At 43.8% G+C, this 20,253-nt stretch overlaps 1 protein-coding gene across 7 annotated transcripts in view; it reads left to right on the forward strand.

Moving 5' to 3' along the window:
* The first annotated feature begins 16,309 nt into the window (after positions 1 to 16,309).
* The window catches only part of CYP4B1 (cytochrome P450 family 4 subfamily B member 1), a 29,189-nt gene continuing 25,245 nt past the window's right edge, over positions 16,310 to 20,253 (forward strand). For 5 of the 7 annotated variants that reach the window (XR_014793973.1, XR_014793974.1, XR_014793975.1 and 2 more), the window contains exon 1: positions 16,336 to 16,523. Coding sequence is in view for 3 of the 7 variants with exons in the window: in XM_084872363.1 (XP_084728489.1) it covers positions 16,353 to 16,523 (171 nt within the window). In the remaining 4 variants the exon portion in view is untranslated. Of the gene's footprint in view, positions 16,524 to 17,749; positions 17,896 to 20,253 lie in introns of all 7 variants that reach the window. The other 2 variants (XM_084872364.1, XM_084872365.1) reach the window with 2 other exon arrangements.

Below are 20,253 nucleotides of genomic sequence, written 5' to 3' on the forward strand. Positions count from 1 at the left end.
GGAAAGAACAACCTAAGACAGGCACAGTCACAGAGGGGCCATCAGGAGAGAACTTGAGGGTCAACAGAGGTGGGGCACAGACCCTTACCAACCCCCCTTGCAACATGGCAGGCACCTAAACCTTCTCCTATTCTGAGGGAGGTCTCCTGCCCCCTTGGCTGCTTCGCTTCCCATGCACAGCTCAAAGTTAGACCCAGGTAACAGACAGAGACTTGGCTGACAGCCACTGCCCTCTCACTGCAATAAGATTTATTTGAGAGGTCTCATACCCATGGTGTGGGCAAGTGGGTTTTTAATATCCAAGTCCAGCCTAGCAGCAGGAATGCTCAGGCCCTTCTCAAGAAGGGAAATAATCAACTCCACTAATACACACATGGTAAATGAGATTGATGTTAGAGTGTTGAGTATGACAGATGAATGGTAGCCTATTTCTCAGAGGAAAGTACTGTGGCTAATGGAAATAAATATTCTTAAAAAAAAAACAACACCTGATTGTACTGTTCAAAAAACTGTTCCTAAAGGGTTAACAAAAATTCTTATTGGCAGAGCGTCCCACGGTAAAATTGCACAACATGTTATGAACTTAAAGTAGTCATAGTGTAGTGCAAATAAGTTAAAATGGAAAAGCTATCAAGACTACAGTATAAAATTTCCAAAAGTTTCCTATTATTTAAAGTAAAAAAGGGAGTGACAGTGGAAGAATATCATGTAAGGAAAAATATCCTGAAAATAATTTACATCTAAAAAATTTGTGCTTTAGAAAATTAACCTTCATTCGAAACACTAATAGCAAGATACCCATGAAAATACACACATGGTGACAAAACAAGCCAGGGGAAAATCATTTGGGAGGGGGGGAATGGAAAAGAATCCCAAATCAAATTTAAAGAAAATATCCCTTTATTAACTTTTGGTCGAGAATATGTTTGTATATTTTCAGAAAACAACTCCTTGACCATCTGGAATCCTGTAACAGAGAGGAATAGACAGAAGCACTCCAGCCATGAAGACAGAAGAGACACAATTCAGAGATGAAAGATGCTGACGAAGCCTCAGCATACCAGCAGACAGCAGCTGCGGGTTGCTGAAGGATGCCCAGGACCAAACCAGAGACGGGCGGACCTGCATTACCGCAATTTGTCCACCAACCAGATCTGAAATATCATGGCTGGCATGTACACATAAGGAACTATCTGGCATTGAAATTGGGACTCAAAAGAACTGTTGGCCCAGAAAGGAACTCACTATAGACTGATTCATTTGCCTCTCAGCATAACCATTATGGCTTGTTGCAGTTTAGGTTCTTATAAGGGTATTTCTTGGATCACATGATCTCACACATCTAGAGGAAATAATGAACAACACAAACAGACCCAGAGAAAGAGAAACAGCAATCAGACTCTCAAACCTCAGAGGGAAAGTAAGGGAGGATGGGGGTAAGGGGAAGAGATCAACCAAAGGACTTGTGTGCATACATATGGGCCTAGCCAGTGGCCATGGACAATGGGGGTTGGGGGGGCATATCTAGGGAGGGGTTTGGGATGGGAATGGGGGAATAAGGACAACTATGTGAGACCATAAAAAGAAATAAAAAAAAAAGATCCTGCCCCTATGTGGACACATCATGGCCACCACAGGGGAGGGAAATTGGGAAGCACCAGGCCTACAAGGGAGGGCAGTTGAAGTCAATCAACCCTGTAGGGGAGAGCAGTTAGGGGTGACCAGGCCAGCAGAGGAGGGAAGTTGGGAACAAATGGGCTGGCAGGGGAGAAGTTAGACATCAATCATGCTGCCAGGGGAGTGGTTAAGGGGTGATCAGGCTGGCAGACAGAAGCAGTTAGAGGCAATCAGGAAAGCAGGCAGGTGAGCAGTTGGGAGCCAGCAGTCCTGGATTATGAGAGGGATGTCTGACTGCCCATTTAGGCACGATCCCAGTGGGGACATCCCTCGAGGGGTCCCAGATTGGAGAGGGTGCAGGCTGGGCTGAGGAACAACCCCCTTGCCCCCATGCATGAATTTTGTGCACTGGGCCTCTAGCACCTTAATTTAAAAAATGGAAAAAGAAGAATACACTGGAATAAATTAAATGTACATTGAACGAAGTACAGTAGAGGTTTGAATTGGTGATTTGGAAGACAAGCTAGAAACCCCAGCCAATTAGAGCAGCAAAAAGTTAAAAGAATTAGAAAGCAGGAGGATAATTTAAGAAAACTTTGGGACATGAAATATAACAACACTTACATCTAGCAGTACCAGAAAGAGAAGAAAATAAGCAAGGAATATGGAACCTGTTTAAAGAAATAATGACAGGCCAAAACCAGTTGGCTCAGTGAATAGAGCATCAGCCTGTGAATTGAAGAGTCCCAGGTTTGATTTTGGTCAAGGGCATGTACCTGGGTTGTGGGCAGATCCCCAATAGGGGGTGTGCAGGAGGCAGCTAGTTGATGTTTCTCTCTCATTGATGTTTCTAGCTCTCTATCACTCTCCCTTCCTCTCTGTAAAAAAATCAATAAAATATATTTAAAATAAATAAATAAACAAATAATGACAGGAAACTTCTCTAGTCTCGTGAAGGAAAAAGTCATAGAGTTCATGAAGCACAGAGAATACCTCTTCCTGTTATCTATATTATAGAGAGGTAATATGCAAATTAGGCCAGGACTCCATAATGGGTCACCATCAGACAGGAGGAGGTTGTGCAAGCAGGTGAGACTCAGAGCAGAGACAGAGTCAGAGGCAGGGGAGCCTGCCCAAGCCGGTGTGATGGCTCAGGCAGCTCTGGAGTGGACACAGGCAAGAGGACCGGGGGGGTGCTCTGAGTCAGGCGTGGGTCCTGGCCCTCTGCAGCCCTGGAGCTGACACGGGCAGGGGGATCAGGGGATGCTGTAAGATAGGAGCAGGTCCTGGCCCCCTGCAGCACAGGTCTGGACTTCTGCAGCACCAATCTGTGTAATTTCAATTGTGTGCTGGGCATCTAGTCTACTTAATAAAGGAGTAATATAATAGGCTAATTGACAGTACCTTTGTGATGCCCACAAGCCAATCAGGATTGAGTATGCAAATTAACCCAACAAAGATGGCAGGTTAATTTGCATACTGAGCTCCAAGCGACTGGGGGCAGGGCAGGACGTTTTTGTTATTGTCATGGCAACGACACAGGTGTTCGGCATCACCCCAGCCATTCGGGGCCTCTGGGCAGTGTGGGAAGGCTGAAAGGCAGCTTCAGGCCTGAGGGGAAAGGCAGCTTCAGGCCTGAGGGGAAAGGCAGCTTCAGGCTGGAGGGGAAAGGCAGCTCTGGCCAGAGCGAAGGCAGTATCAGCAGCCAAGGAAAGGAAGGCCCATTCTTGCATGAACCTTCATGCATCAGGCCTCTAGTATAATTATAAAAGTGTATAAGCAGAGCTATGATGGAGATTAGCACTGGGGACTTGGGGTAGAGACAGATTGCAGGGGTGTATCATGTAAGACTTCCTGGAAGAAGTGACATTTGACCTGTCAAGAGCATTCCAAGAAGAGAGAACAGTACAGAAGTGCTGCAGAAGTTGTCCTGGGGATAGTGAGCAAGAGATGAGGCGGGAACTGAAGGTTACAGGTAGGGAGGGAACACCAAGGTGACTTGCAGGAATTAGTGTGCCAGGCCTGGGTGGCAAAGGGTTTGGTTTCCATCCTGAGGGTAAGAGATATCAATTCTATTGATAGCTTCTAGGCAAGGGAGTGCTGTTTCAAATAATTTTCTCTCTGTACTCTCCTGTTATTTGCTCATTCCACTCCCCCCATCTGAAGTGGCCAGTGGCATTCTCTTCCTTGCATGGGAAGTATTTCTGGTCTCACTCAGCCCTGCATCCCATCTTCTTCCCCTTTACTCCTAAGCTCTGCATCTCATGGCATCTTCATTACAGCTACCCTGAACTTGCAACTTATGAATATTCTCTTCACTTTTCTACCTCCAGGTCTTTGCATTTGCTGTCCCCTTTACCTGAAATACCCTTCCCAGACCCTTCTCTGTCTGGTTATCTTTTACTTATCCTTCAGGCCTTGGCTCTGAAGCTACCTCCCCAAATCATATCAAGCCCTCTTCCCACAGATGTTTCTGACCTGTGTCTTCTCTAGCGCCTTAAAGGGAGAGCCACACTAATGCTTGGCCTGTAACCTTAGCCCCTAGCTCAGACCTACCTGGGCAAGCTGGCTGAGTAGTTTCCTGAAGTGGTTTTCTTTGGCAGAGGAGGCAGAGAGGTAAGTGTGGGCAGCATTCTTAGGCCCTGGCACCTGTTTCTGCCCAAGGTTCAGGACACATAGTGTACAATAGGATTATGGTGTAAATAAATAGGAATTTACAAACAGGGGTGTGGCCCTAGGGAAGGGAACAAAAGCTCATTCTTGGGGCTTCAGAGTCAGAAGATCTGGCTCTGAACTCAGCACCTGTAAGGACTTGCTGTGAGACTCTAGCAAGCCTATTTTCTTTTCCTGAGTCCCAGTTTCCTTATTTACAAAATGAAAGAGTCAGACTAGCTAGATCAGTGTTTCCCAACCTTCTCTCATGATGAGAATCACCTGGTGGAGTTGTTAAAACACAGATTCCTGAATCCCAACTAAGAAGTGCTAAACTAGAATTTTTGAGAACATATAGGTAAAATTGCATACCTAACTTAGTGCTCTGTATATAAAATCTGTATATAAAATCTGTCTTAGAGCACTAGTTAAGTATACAATGATCTGTCTCTGGAGTCTTCTCAATAAATAATCCTGTGTAGTTTGCTGAGTCTACTGGTGACATGAGGATGAATCAGACCCCATTCCTGCCCTCAAGGAGCACACAGTCTAGAGGTGGGGCAGATTCATACTCAGATGGTTCCAACACAGAGGCAAAGTTTAAAGGATGGACTTTGTGGTCAAACTGAACTGGATAAATTCTGGCTGAGTCATCTCAGACAACTGTCTTTACCACCCTGAGTTCCAGTTTCCCCTTTGGTAAAAGAAGGATGATAATTTCTGTTTATGGAGGCTGTGTTATGAGGAATAAATGAAAAAAAAATCAACATGTCTAAAAAACTTGGTACTTTAGGCATTATTGTGGGAATTTCACTTATCAAGAGAATCCCATGGAGAGAGGGATTCACTCTGCTTGGGGTGGGCAGGTCCACCCAGCTCACCATTGCCAGTCAAAGGTCTGAGCTTTCAGTTCGAGGTGTTTGCCATCCCTGTTCTGGCAGATTCTGCTCTCCTTCAGCTACCCTCAGTATGCTGGGTACCAGCTCTGCCCTATGTCCCATCTGACTGTTCTGGAGCTTCTCTGGATGGCCACCATTTCCTACTCATCTTTCCTACTCAAGGCAGCCTCTGCTCTGCCCAAAACCTGCCTCCTCTTGCCTAAAAAGGATCCAGCAGTGTTGTTGGTTCCCTCAAAATTCCAACCCCATTCTCATGCCTCTTCTCCAAAAGTAGGCACTGCAGGCAGAAGCGGTTAGGGACAATCAGGAAAGCAAGCACTGCAGTTCTCATGTCCTCTTTCATGCTTAGCACCTGGATCCACCTCTTATGCTCCCCTCTCTTCTGAATTCACAACCTTGTTCTCTACTAGAATCTTGCCTTCAGCATTACAGAAATTCTCGGGTCTCCGTCTCTTCAAAGTCAAACACCCTTTGGTGTTCCTCAGCTTCTCTTCACAGCCATGCTGAGAGAGTTTACTGTTGACTCTCACTTTTTACATTCCTCACCTTCCACTCACTCCTCTTCTGACCCGGTCCCCCCCCCCCCACCCCCCACACTGTGTTCTGTTTTCTGGCCCCAGCGTGGTTCCTAGGTTAGCAAGGCACTCCCACAATTCTCTATTGCTGCTCAATCCACAGGACCTTTCTCTTTTCTTAAACTATTCAGTTTCTCTGAGGGCTAAGCAGTGTTTGCTTACCACAGAAAAGGGAATCTTTCCCAGGGCAGGGCCGAAGGCGGGGAGCCAAGGTACTTAGTGAGCTCTCAAAGGTTTTTTTGAAAGCTGTTCTAAACCTAAGTATTCTCCACTTGTCTGAGCAGGACCCACAGTATAGTGTTACTATAACCTGAGTCCGGGAACTTGATTACTTGCCCTGACTTGCACCTGCCCCAGCATCCTTGGTTGACCTTGCTGGGGACAGAATCACCATGGGGCCTGTTTTGCTGAAGTGGAGCCCTGATCCCTGAATTAGAGAGAAAGGAGTTTCTGAGGGCATTGAGTCAACCCCTCTTCCTCTGTTTCACTGCCTGGAACTCCAGTTCTTCTTGCTCACTTCCAGTGATGGGAAGCTCACTATCTCATAGCTCAGAGGTACCTGCCCGTCAGGCTGGTTGTGCAATGGGACTGGTATGGAAAGAGCTTTGTAACAGTGAGTTCCTGTCCTCTTGTTCCTTACCCCTCTCCAGGAATGCAGCAGCATTTCCCCACCATTGGGTGTGATACCAAGCCTTAAAAAATTATCTTTATTGTTGAAAGTATTACATATGTCCTCCTTTTTGCCTCATTGACCCCTTCTAGCTCACCACAGGCCTTCACCACCCTATTGTCTGTGTCCATGGGTTATGCATATATGCATACAAGTTCTTTGGTTGATCTCTTCTCACCCACCCCTGCCTTCCCTCTGAGGTTCAACAATCTGTTCATGCTTTTATGTCTCTAGATCTATTTGTTCAACAGTTTATTTTGTTCGTTTAATTCCATATATGAGTGAGATCATGTGATACTTATCTTTTTCTGCCTGGCTTATGTCTCTTACTTTCCCTCTCTCGCAGAAGCGCTGAAGTCCGCCCCTTTCTTTCCCCTCCAATTTGGTCTGATACCAAGCCTTTTTGATGAGTCCCTACAATTGACTCAGTCCTGCCCTGAGGCTCAGGAGAAGAAACCCAAAGAAAGATGCACTAAACTGCATGGAGCACCTTATATGCATATGCAAATGAAATCTTGGCATCTAATCTTCTCAAGAATCCTGGTTGGAATGGGTGATATGTTTTGGGAGTGAAATGGGGAGTACCTGGAGTACTTGTTTTATGCTCTTTCATAACAAGTACTTCACTTTTTATTTAAATTCTACTTCTGAGGGACATGTTTGTGGGAGATTATTCAGGGTTAGGGTGGGCTAAGACACCCAAATTGCTTACTGAGTACTGTCACCAAAAGTGTTCTCAGTATGCTTCTGTATAAATCCCCCACAATCTCCCTCTCCGCTGGGTGCAACATTGTTCCCTCCCCGTCCTCCCTCCTCTCATTGAGTTATATCATCTTTCTTCTGTTTTATTTTGTGCTTTCTAGTTTTTATTTCTATAAAAGTTGTCTTTCCTTACTTTTTCTGTATTGTTCTTTCTTTTCTTTCTCACTCTCTTTTGGATTAATTGACCATTTTCTCATTCCATTTTTCACCTTCAAGTTTAAAAGTTTTTAAATTATATTCTTTTTTGTTCTTGTTAATTCTCACCCGAGGATATATATGTTTTCTCCATTGATTTCTAGAAAGAGTGAAATTGGGGGTTGAAACATCCTTGTGAGGGGGACATATCAATAGGTTTCCCCCACGCCAGCCCTGACAGGGCTCAGGGATTAAGCCTGCAACCAAAGGGCATACCCTTGCCTGGAATCAAACATACAACACTTCAGTCTGAGGACCAAAACTCCAACCATTGAGCAAAATGAGTTAGGGCTAAAAGTTGTTAAATTATAGTTTTAAGTGGCTACCTAGAAATTTTAAAATGTATACTTTACATAACCAATTTTAGCATTAAAATAAAATCAAGACTTTATCCCCTCCTAAATAATTAAGGACTTTTTAACACTAACTCTTACCTTCCCCTCCTGGTGCCTACATATTATTACTATCAGTTAATTTAGTATATATATATATATATATATATATATATATATATATATATAGAGAGAGAGAGAGAGAGAGAGAGAGAGAGAGAGAGAGAGAGAGAGAGAGAGAGTGGCCCAGTCCACGGATTTGTGCACCAGTGGGGTCCCTCAGCCTGGCCTGCACCATCTCATAATCCATGACCCTCAGGGGATGTTGGACTGCCAAAACTAGCAAACCTGGTGTTTGTTGTTTTATACAGTCAATGTTTATGTACATTTACCCATGTAACTGTCACTTTTTCCATGCACTATTGCAAGTTGGACCTTCTTTCCAGAATCTACTTTCCTTAGTTTTGAAGTATGTTTTTTGAGCTGGTGACAAACTCTCAGCTTTTCTTTGTCTGAAAATGTCTTTATTTCCTTCTCATTTTTCAAAAAATATATATTTTATTGAGTTTTTACAGAGGGGAAGAGAGAGGGATAGAAAGCTGGAAACATTGATGAGAGAGAGACATCGATGAGCTGCCTCTTGCACACCTCCTACTGGGGATGTGCCTGCAACCAAGGTACATACCCTTGACCAGAATCAAACCTGGGACTTTTCACGTTCACAGGCCAACACTCTATCTACTGAGCCAAACCGGTTTCAGCTCATTTTTGAAAGATATTTTCTCAGGGTATACAAATCTAGGTTGATAGTTATTTTCTCTTAGATTTTGAAGATATTAACCTACATCTTCTAGCTTCATTGTTGCTGTTGATTAGAAAGTAATTAGGCTAATTTTCTTCCTTATTGGTGATTATCTTTTATCTTTGCTGTTCTGTACACTCACTATAATACATTAAGATGTGGATTTCTTTTTCATTTATCCCACTTAGAATTTATTAAATTTTTGATTCTAAAAATATATTGTCTTTCATCAACCCTAAAAAAATCTCACTAATTAATAATTAAATAATAATTTCCTCAAATTGTCTCTCCTCTGTACTCTTGCTCTCTCTTCTTATTGTAGAATTATGATCAGTAAGGCTAGATATTTTTACCAAATTCTCCATGTTTATTAACCAATATCATGTGTTCTTTTTATCTCTTTATGCTTTGTTATAAAAAAATTGTCTCATACTTATCTTTTAGTCTATAATTGTCTTTTTGGCTTAATCTGTTATTAAAGCTATCAGTTCAATTTTTAATTTAATATTTCTCATTTCTAGAAATTATATATATTTTTTTCAAATATACTTTGATATTTTTTTAGTTTATTCCTGACTTATATTTTTAAAATTTAAAACATTTCTTTAAGCTTAATGGAATCATGCAGGTAAGGAGTGTGTGGCATAGAGAAGTCACAGACTGGGTATCTTCACTGCCATCTAGTTATGAATGCTGCATCTATTTGTGGCTAGAGTTCAAGGTCTGAAGAAGGGGCTGACGCACAAATGGATACGCTAGACAAGAAAGATAAATTTAGAAGGCATGGGGAACCTTACTCTCTAGGAAGAGGCTCTCTGAATCCCCAGGCCCATTAGCTTTTATTTACTAGAATACACATTTGACCTTTAGGAATGCAAACAGGCATATCAATGGTAAAGTCTGGTAAACAATAAAAAGATTATCAAGTTAGGGAACTGCCTTCAGCCATTCAGTCAACAGCACTACTAGCTGATTTTCAGCTCTTGCTGAATATCAAAGTCCATTAGCTTTCCAGTGGATTTCTTGCATAACTATGCTTACTACTTGTTGGTCTTAGCCTCTGGCATCTAGCCTAGTATTTTATGTAGCCCCACAATGTTTGTTTCTTGTTACATTTCATTAGATGCCAAAATTAAAACCTGGGAGATTTCATATAAAATAGAAATGTGTGTTCTCTCTTTAGAATTCAGAAGATCAGGGAGTCCTAGGCCTTTTTCCTGGCATGGCAGTAAGCTAAGTGTCTTTTCTCTCTTAGGTAGGGTGTGAATCCTCCATAGCCTCTGTGGCCCGCTAGTGTCTTATTTTGCAACCTTGACCTGCTCCTTCCCTTTATGTCAGCACTCTCCAAACCTGTTTGTTTGCACCCCTGTATAGAAATAAATGGTGTTCATCAACACCAAACCAGTATTATATTATATGAAATGCTGAAAGGTATTCTTTAAGAAGAAGAAGAAGAAGAAAAAGATAAAGATAAAAATTATGAACAACAAATACATATCTATCAACAAGTGAATCTAAAAATCAAGTGAATACGAATACTGATGAACAGAATAAATCAGTGAATATAATAGAATCAGGAGCATAGACAATGGCCTGACAATTCTTGGGGGAAAGGGGTATTGGCGGTGTGGGAGAGACTGGACAAAAATCATACAACTATGGATTAGAACAGTGATGGGGGCGGGGGAGGGGGTAAGGGCAGAGGATGGGGTGGGAACTGGGTGGAGAGGAGCTATGAGGGGAAAAGAGGAATACAGTAATTGTAATAATCTGAACAATAAAGATTAATTAAATTAAATTTAAATAATTAAATTAAATTTTTTAAAAAAAGATGGAAAGGGGAGCAAAAAGGAAAGGACAACAGCATGAGTAGAGGCACAGGGCTGGTATGATCTGGTGAGATGAGGTAGATATGTGAGCAGATGTCTTCAACTACTCACTGGGAAACCTATTTGGAGGTGAAATGGGGCTGGATTGTCAGCTTCCCTCAGTCTTCACCTCCCCATTGTTCTGTTGGCGCTGGAGACTTGCTTTTCACCTTTGGCTCCAGGTTGTACCCTCTGGATAGACTAGATAATTAAAGAAGGTCCTGGTGTTTGTTCCTAAGGGAGGCAGGATAGTAAGAAGCTAGGAAAATTCCTGAGCAAGTGGAATGGGGAAACTGAGAAAAGAAAATTAAACAAGGCCAAACAATTTGAACAACTTATAGCTAGCTGATGAATTGCAAGACCTTATTTTGAGAGCAAATGGTTTATACTTCTCCCTAACCAGAGAATACATGGCTTAAATCACCGTGGTTGGGGACACAGAGGCCAGAGACCCAATTAACGCCATTTGTGCTATCTAAACCCAAGGATGGATAAAGACAGGGAAACAAACCACAAAAACCCCACTAGAGCCAGACAGGCCCAACAAAAAGTTATAATATAAAGCAGACCAAAGAATAATCTCAAATTCCCCCTATACATTCATTTTTTAAATTAAAAAAAATTCTTTATTGATAAAAGTATTACATATGTTTTATTTCCCCCTTATTGACCTCTCCCCGGCTACTCCCATCCCCCAGCACATGCCTTCACTCACTACTGTCTGTGTCCATTGGTAATGCTTTTATGCATGCATACAAGTCCTTTGGTTGATCTCCTACCCCTCCCTTTCCCCTGTCTTCCCTGAGGTTTGACCGCTCATTCGATGCTTTCCTGTCTCTAGATTTATTTTTGTTCATCAGTTTATGTTGTATATTATATTCGTATTTATCTTTCTCTGACTGGCTTATTTTGCTTAGCATAATGCTCTCCAGGTCCACCCATGCTGTTGCAAATGGTAAGAGTTCCTTCTTTTTTACAGCAATGTAGTATTCCATTGTGTAGATGTACCACAGTTTTCTAATCCACTCATCTGCTGATGGGCACTTAGGCTGTTTCCAAATATTAGCTATTGTAAATTGTGCTGCTATGAACATAGGGGTGCACTTATATGCTCATTTTGATGCTTTAGCATATTAAAACTGCAACTGGAAAGCTAATGAATTTTCTACTGAAACCCTCCCTTAAGAAACTCACTCCAGAAGAAAGATAAAAACCCTTAAAACAAAGACCCATTGTAGGCTCCCTCTGGAGCATACCCATGCCCCTTTGGGGGCATAAACTTTTACTTCCTCCTAAACTCTAAGGGTCCTCATGATACTTGCAACCAATGGAGCAGCAAACAGTGGGAGTTCGTCCCTGGCTTACTCCATGATCCTGCCTTCAAGTTTCCCTTTTTTTTCTGACTTCCCAGTGAGCTAACAACAGTCCACCTTGGCTCACTTCTTTCCTATAAAGTTTCTAGGAAGCCAAAGAAGAGCACTGTCTAGACTCTCTCCTGCTGCTTCTACCCTTAGCCCTTTCTTTGTTTCACTGTCCCTAGCATTAATAAACATACTCTCAAAATCACATGGACCTGTATTTTGAAATCTTTCCTACTCAAAGTCAAGAACTGGTTCCTGTCTGGTAATGCTAGGCAAGGCTTAGGTGGTGGGTGGTTTGAATGCTAGGGTAAAGGTTTGGCTTTCTCCTGGCTGCCCCCATCAGGTCTCAAAGGGTAGAAACCATTGGAACCGTATGTCTGGGAGTTGCCAAATTGGGTAGAATTGGACTGGAATTGCAGGAGGGCTGTATGCCCACATGCCAAAGTTCATTCTCTATCTAGGTTCCTCTAGAAAAGAACAGAAACACTGTTTGCTTGAGGTCACACTGCCAACTGGTTTAGCTAGCCAATCAGGAAAAATTATGAGTCCTCATCCCTGGAGATAAAGGAAAAGGAAAAGGAGAAAAGAAGAGAAGAAAAAAAGACAAGGAAATTGGTCTCTACAACCTTTGGACTACCACCCTCAACTTGATCCCTATCTCAATTTCTCAGGGATATTCAGCAAACTGAGGGAGTGGTGAGTGTGAATTTCTGATAGGGGATAGGAAGGACTAGATTACATTTAGGGGAAGGAAATAGTATACCTAGAACAATAGTTCTCAATCTTGGCTGCACACTAGAATTACCTGGGGAGCTTTAGAAGCATCTGATGCCTTGACGAATCCCAATCCTTTGTGCTTGCCCACATCTGTATCTCCTACTTGCATGGCCTTCTTTATGGGGTTGTGGTGAGGATCTTGAGAGCATGGCATTGCTTTGTGCACATTATAAGGCTGGTGCAGGGCTGAAGGGTAGTTTTCATTGCTATTGTGGTTAGTGAGTTGGGCAAGTAAGGGGTCAGGTTGAAGTGAACTTTGAACTCCCCACCAGGCAGCAGCTACTGGAACCCAAGCACAAAAGGTGTCCAGAAAGGCACGTATTTCTAAAATATTTTGCATTTTCCAGACAACCTTTCCTCACTTTCTTCTCCCCACACCTATAAGTGCCTACTGTGCCAGGGAAGTGGAGAGGATCGGAACATGGCACCTCCTTGAGTGTGGTAGGTGCACATTGCCAGCACTCTCTCAACTCACACAAAACTCAGCACCTGCAGACCCCTGAAGGTGGTCCATTCTCGCATGTATGTACTTGATCATGGGTTCACTGCATGCTAGTGTCTTGTCTGATTTCAGCCAGTGAATGGAGAGCAGGATGTGTGACAAATAGACTGTGAGTGCTGGGCCAAATAGTTGGCAGGAGAAGGTATGCAAGACCTCTAAGGCCATAATCAACATTTACCCTGCTGGTTCTCCCTCTGACTTCCTCTTCCTGCTTGCCAACTGAGGCTCTAGGCCGCTTCCACACTGGGCTAGCTCAGGGATACTGACTGCACCCACACTGAGAGGGGATCATCCTGGAACATGTCTCTGACCACCCTGTTCCTCTGTTTAAGACCCTTCTGTGGTTCCCTGCAGCACAAAAAAGTCCAACCTTCTTACTCCTCTGTTAGAGGCTTCATGTTCACTCTGCTCTTGACACTCCAGTTTCCTAAGATGCTCCTTTGTTTATGTTTCTGCTTCATACCTTATACTCAGGTAGTGGCTTTTCCAAACCATGCCCTTCACTTTCACCATAATCAGATTATTTCTTGCCCTCTTATGGGAGGCTTGCACAGGGCAATCTCTTTTAGAATTCCTCTGTGAGCCCTCTCAGTACTTCCACCACTTCAAGCATACCAGGTTCATCCCACTTAACCCTTTCCATGTTAATTCCATTCAGTTTGTCACAGGCTAGCCCCCTAAATATGTTTCAGCCCAATTTAACCAAGTCTTTGCTACTTTCCTGGGATTTCCCCAGTATACTATCTAGGAAACCTTTGGATTCAAGTAACAAAACCCCCCAACTCAAATGGAATTTAAGTAATAAAGTAGATTTATTGGCTCACATAATGTAAAGATCCAAAGGCACTCCTAGCTATAGGTGAAGCTTGATCCAGAAGTTCAAACAATGTAACTAGTATTTCATTTTTCTCTGAATATTTCTCAGTTTTGTTCTTTTGGCATTGAGTATCTTTAAAAAATATTTTTTTTTATTGATTTCAGAGAGGAAGGAAGAAGGAGAGAGATAGAACATCTATGATGAGAGAGAGTCATTGATGGGCTGCCTCCTGCATGTCACAATGGGAATTGAGCCTGTAACCTAGGCTTGAGTCCTGACTGGGAATTGAATCATTACCTCCTGGTTCATAGGTTGAAGCTCAACCATTGAGCTACACCAGCTGGGCAGCATTGAGTATTTTCTTGTCAGGCTCTCCTCACATTGATTACTCCTGAGAGCACATGCTTCCAGGTTCAAATTCAATATCAGAGAGTCTGTTTACAGAGAGCTTAAATTATAGACCAAAACCGAGTGTCATTAGCCCTGATTGACTGACTTTGGTAGAGTGCCTATCCTTGACACACACAATGTGAATGTAGACTTTCATAAAGAAATATGGGTTAATGCCACCAAACCCCAAAGGCAATAAATTCATGGTACTGCTTGGAAAGAGGGAAGCAGAGAATGGATACTGGGAGTCAATCAATAAATATCCACTATACCCACTTATCATCTTCTCGGCTAGTCCTATTCACTTCCCAGGTGCATCCTAAATGGTTCTTACCAGGAACCATGAATTTTTCAAGAGATGGGAGCTCCCTCAGGATCTCCTCAAACACTCCATTATACCATCAGGCTGAGATCATAAGATAAACAAATTCACCATAAACTATGTAAGTCTTCTGGTAGCTCTTTATGCACCACTACTCTTTGACCGTATGACTTCCATTTTAAAAGAGCACTCCATGTCCTGATCTAATTAAATGAAGCACAAATGTGGAATTTCAGGAACTCCCTATGGTTTCTTCTTATTGTATGTCATCTTGCTTTCTCTCTGCCTATGAGTAGGACTAGATAGGATGTCTCGCCAGGGGTGGAGTTGACATTGTATCATTCTCTGAGTCAGAACCTGTGATCTGAGTTCTGGAATCAGAGTTCCAGGTTCACCTGTTTGCTAGTTTGCCCACTGCTGCCTCCATGACAGGCCCAGACTTTGCTCTTTGCTTTGCTGGAAGGTTGATTTCTGCATTCTGACTCCCTCAGGCTCCGGTTTCCTGCTGCTGCTAGTCTCTGGTAGCCACACCCTACCATGTTTGATTCCTTAACTCTGCCTATCCCACTGAAAGGAGCCCTGCATCCATGTCTTTTCATCTGAAACATATACAGTGAATTGTTTCCTGTGGGGCCCTGACTGTTACAACCCAAGACTGGAGGAAGAAATAGCAAACTCTCCCCAGGCAAAGCTGGGACCTGGGTCAACCTTGTTCTTTAACAGAACTCTGGGCTGGGCAATTGAGAGCTACAATTGCCTTGCTGTGAGGCTTTAGACAACTTCCTCCCTGTCTCTGGGCCAAAGTGGCTCCCTTCATCAATCCAGGAGGGATTGAATTTGATGATCCTCCTAATCATCCTGAAGGTAATATTATGTTCTTTAGGGTCAAATTTGTACTATGATCTTGGGGTGAAGTTGGCCCTTTTCTGACCCAGAATCTCTCTTCTGAGGCTAGAACCTTGTTCCTGAAGTACCTCATTAAAAAGGGACTCAAAGCATCATGAGCCTGGCATAAATGCAAGCCCTCCCAGTGCCCATATGGAAAAGGACAGTGGAAAGCACAGGCAAGCTGAGCCTCAGGTTCATTATCTGGGATATGGATATAAAGCAGCGTTTTTCAACCGCTGTTCCGAGGCACACTAGTGTGCCGCGAGATGTTGCCTGGTGTGCCGTAGGTGCAGACAAGACAAGAATTTTACAATTTTTCACTATTTTGTTTACTTAATATTTCATAATAAAGTAATTATAAAATACTTTCTTTGTGTTTATTTGATTCCTATTCAAGAGAATTACTTTATATATAGTCAATATAGGCACAGAGTTAAATTTTTTTAACATTTTCTAATGGTGGTATGCCTCGTGATTTTTTTCATGAAACAAGTGTGCCTTTGCCCAAAAAAGGTTGAAAAACACTGATATAAAGAGTAGTACCTGTGACCTCCTTGTTTGAGTTAAATGAGATAGTGGTAGAAAGCACCTGAGACAACAAGGTGCTTATAGGAATAGGAAGTCTTTATGGCAATGATTATAGAAAGAATTGCTTTCTGTTTGCTCCTCCAAGGCAATCTCTTTGTCTAATCTCTTTGGAATCCACCATCTGTTTCTCTTCAGCCCTTTGGAACTAGTTGTCCAGGCAGACTATCTCTTCTGTTGTCTGTAACTTTTGGGGCTGCTGTCTCTGCCTTATGAAGCTCTGCCCATTCTGGGCTGCTGTGGGCAGGGCTGTGGGAAGGAACTGGCAAGCTGCCTAGGTCTAGAGTATAAGGGAACCTGAGGGCAGTGGGAGGAGACTGGTGGCTGCAACTTTAGCCATGGTGCCTGCCTTGAGCCTTTCCAGCCTAGGCCTGTGGGCTTTGGGACTGATCTTGGTCTTATGTCTCCTCAAGTTCATCCATCTGTTGGTGCGGAGGCAGTTCTTGGCCAGGGCGATGGACAGCTTCCCAGGACCCCCCACCCACTGGCTCTTTGGACATGCCCTTGAGGTACGTGGGGGATATGAGGAGGGAGGAGTAGAGAAGAAAAATGGCCCCCTTTTCCTTTAGAGAATCCAATCCAATCTCCTGGGGGGAGACCTAGTTGGCAGGGAAATGATATTCTGGGAGCTAGCCTTGGTTCCCATTCAGCTTTTCCACCAGATTCCACCTCGATCCTGCTTTCTGAGCTGGCCTGGGCGGGGCACTTAAAAAATACATATGTATTTTTATTGATTTCAGAGATGGGAAAGGATAGAGAAATAGACACATCAATGATGAGAGAGAATCATTGATCAGCTGTCTCCTGCATGCCCCCCACTGGGGATTGAGCTGGTCTAGTTCCCCATTTGAGCATGTGCCCTGACAGGGAATTGAACAGTGACCTCCTGGTCCATAGGTAGACACTAAACTGCTAAGCCACTCCAGTGGAGGCACTTTAAAATTGGGGACCAGGCAGGCCAAAAACTCCTTTCCATCATTCTGAGGCCCAAGGTTCAGTAAGAGCTCTGATAAAGGCTTGTTTATAGTATTAGTGCAAAAAACCTGGATAATCATAAAATTAGGCAATCTCATTTAAAGTTTAGCCAGTGTCCTCTTTGTTCTGTGCAGTGTAAAGATTTCAATTTTTAAGGCAGAAAGTTAAAGTGAAGGCAAAAATGAGTGCTATTACCTGAGAGACCTCCCAGGACATCTAAGCCATTGGTGCCCCCAAAGGTGGGGTTCTCCTGGCCACACCCATAGGCTGGTTCAGGAGCAGTGGCATCTTCCTGGTTTCAGATCATGACTTGTCCTCCCCAATTACCTCAGGGTGAGGAGATCACCTTAACACTCATTGTCAGGAACACCTCTTGGCTCCCTATGTAGATGGAAACTAGATCAGAGATTTTGAACACAAAACAAGGAACACTTGCACTGGAATCAACTGGGAGAAGCAAACTCCCAGTTCCTGGAGATCCTAATTAGCATATTGCAAGTATGAGCCTGAATTTAAAAATCTTCATGAGTGTTTTGCTCTGCAGCTGGGTTTGGGAGCCCAGGTATAAATGCCAGAGTTTAAGACTCAGAGAGAGAGGCATAATTACTTCTTCTACTTCCTGAGTACCTTCCCCCATTCTCAGTCTGGGGATTTGCCTCTCCTCCATGTTTGATGCTGGGAATGAACTTGACTTTTAAGTGAGGATTGCCCAGGTTTATTTATTTATTTTTTTTGCCCCTATAAATAACTCCTCTCTCAGGATGGCCTAGTAATCTAAATGCACCTTGGAGACACCCAGAAAGGAAAGGATGCATCAGAGAGATGAATCAGATCCAGGCCTTGCTCTCAAGAAGCTTACTGTCTACAGGGGAAATTGACACTAGAGCTTCTCCTGCCCCGGGCCAGGTAGGGTGCCTAACCAGGAGTTTGCAACAGCCCATGCTCTGTATCTCAACACTTGTCTCATTGGGTTGTCATCTTCTGTTTATTTGTTCATCTTCCCCATGAGACTGATCCTTAGAGGATAGACATCTGGTCTGATTCATCCCTGTTCCCTCTGGGACTAGCACAAAGCCTGGCTCAGAGTAGGCATTACTGAATGAACAGTGAATGTTGGAGAGTAGGAAGGAGTATCTATAGAGGAGAAAGAATGATAGAAAAGACAAGTGGAGGAACCAGGATGGGTTTGAAAGAGACTTTGCTAACTACAGAAGGAAATAATGGAAAGATTGTGGTCTAACCCTAATGGTGGTCTGAGAGGCATTTGGGAGACCTTCAATCCTCTTTCTCTCATATCTCCTCCATTTCCCCTTTCTTTATCAAGCTGGGCTTTCTAGAAGAGGGACTTTGCTTTCCTACTCCCATATAAGACCTGGCTCTCTCTTCTCCCCAAATTCCTTCATGACCCAACTTGAGAGTACGTATAAGGCCTCGAACATGGCTTAGGTCTGACTTCTTGACTCTTACACAAATAGGTGAAAGGTCTTGGCACCAGGAAGGACAGGGAGGGGTGATTGTTTTCTAACACTATTAAGGTTTCCTGGGGAACCATGGCAGATCTAATTCCTCTGCATTCTCTTGGGACCTGGCACCTCTGGTCTGTTTGGATTCACATTTAAGCTTGAGAAAGGGGGAGGGCAGGGATAATTTTTCATAATGTAAAAAGTAGAAAATTGAGTTTCATAAAGGAATTTGAAGGAATTTGCCCATGTCAATGTAGTAGCTCAGAAATTGAGTCAAGGCTGGACCCCAGATTCCTGCCTTTTCATTCAGCACATAATCAGGCCATAAAAATTAGGTCTAGGTTTGATTCCTAGACCTAGTGATGGTGGGAGTAAGAAGGGGGGAGGAGAACTAATGATGGAAGGAAGGGCCTGGGGCAGGGAAGAGCTATCTGTTGTAATTAACTTCTACCTTCTGTTCTTCAGTTACAGTCTGGAGGTCTCGAAGCATCTACCTGTCATCCTCCTCAATTCTCAGAATGTGTCCCCTTGAGGTGGGGTTATGCCCTCTTCTTCTAGAGTCCTGTTCATTCCACCTTGGGGCCCAGGGAGGGCTTTGTACATAATGGATGCTCAGCCATATTATCAGCTTAATGTTAGGGATTCTGGGAGGGACCCACAAATCTGATCTGCATATTGGGGTTGAGAAAAGAAATGCTAGCTCTCAGCGCAGGAAAGGCACTCCCCTGAGACTGCATGGAGATGTCGGGCCTCTCCTTACCTGGGCCCAGCAGAGGAGGGCATAAAAGCGAAGGGGTGGCATCTAGTGACATTCTCAGGGAAATATGCAGGGGATCAAAGACCTGAAGGGACAAGCCTTACTTAAAAACTTGCCAGGTCCAGCGGGTGGGTGACCCCCCCACATCCTTTCACCTCAATTCACCACTGGGCCCAGGACTAAGGTACCTCAGTGTTGGGTCACACTGCGCTGTACCTATGGAGGGCATAGATGAGCAGAGAGACCAGGCTACCTATGGACAGAACAGAGGGCATGTGACCAGTTGTGTAACTTAGAGAAGCTGGCCAGGCATGCCCTGTCTCACCCCACCCTCTGAGAAAGGACACCCTAGCCCTTTTGATGGGGATGTAGCTCCAGTAGTGGGACCAAGAGGTTTCTGAGGCAGACAGAAGTACATAGGAGAAAGCTGGACATAAGGAGCCAGAGGGCTGGTTCAAGCTGTGGACATGGTCAGCATGAGTTCATGTTCTCCTGGCCCCGGTGGAGATGTTGCAAAGGGGCACACGCATGGCTGGTGTGGGAAGCAGTGGAGCTGAGATGAACCAGATCAGCCTAGGGCTCCTTCCACCTTTGGGATCCTGTGAGTCTGGCTTCTTTGTGACTTAAGCTCCTCCCTGCCCCTGTCCACTTGGGTTCCCTGAACCTGGAAGGGATGAAGAGAAGGGGTGCAGTCAGGGTGATCAGAAAGTAAGTTGGTAATGAAAACGCAGGAGGTCAGATGGAAAAATAAGAGAAACACAGGAGGAAGGGGGCACATCCAGGAGCACCAACCAGGAAGGAGGCAGAAAAGAGGTCAGGGACACCAGAGTTCCCTATTGCGGGTAAATGGAGATGATGTAGAGATAAACTCTTTGACACTGTGTGCACCAGGGCACTAAAAACTCTTACACCCCACTGCCCAGTTAAACTCACAGTGGTAAGTTCAGAGGCAATGAGGGAGAAGATATATGGGGAGATTACATTGGACTCTGCACAGGTTATAAGGAAGAAGAGATGTGAACCAGGAAAGTTGACTCTCTGGCC

This window comes from Pipistrellus hanaki (assembly GCF_964339955.1).
Source record: "Pipistrellus hanaki genome assembly, chromosome: 2".
NCBI classification, from domain to species: domain Eukaryota; kingdom Metazoa; phylum Chordata; class Mammalia; order Chiroptera; family Vespertilionidae; genus Pipistrellus; species Pipistrellus hanaki.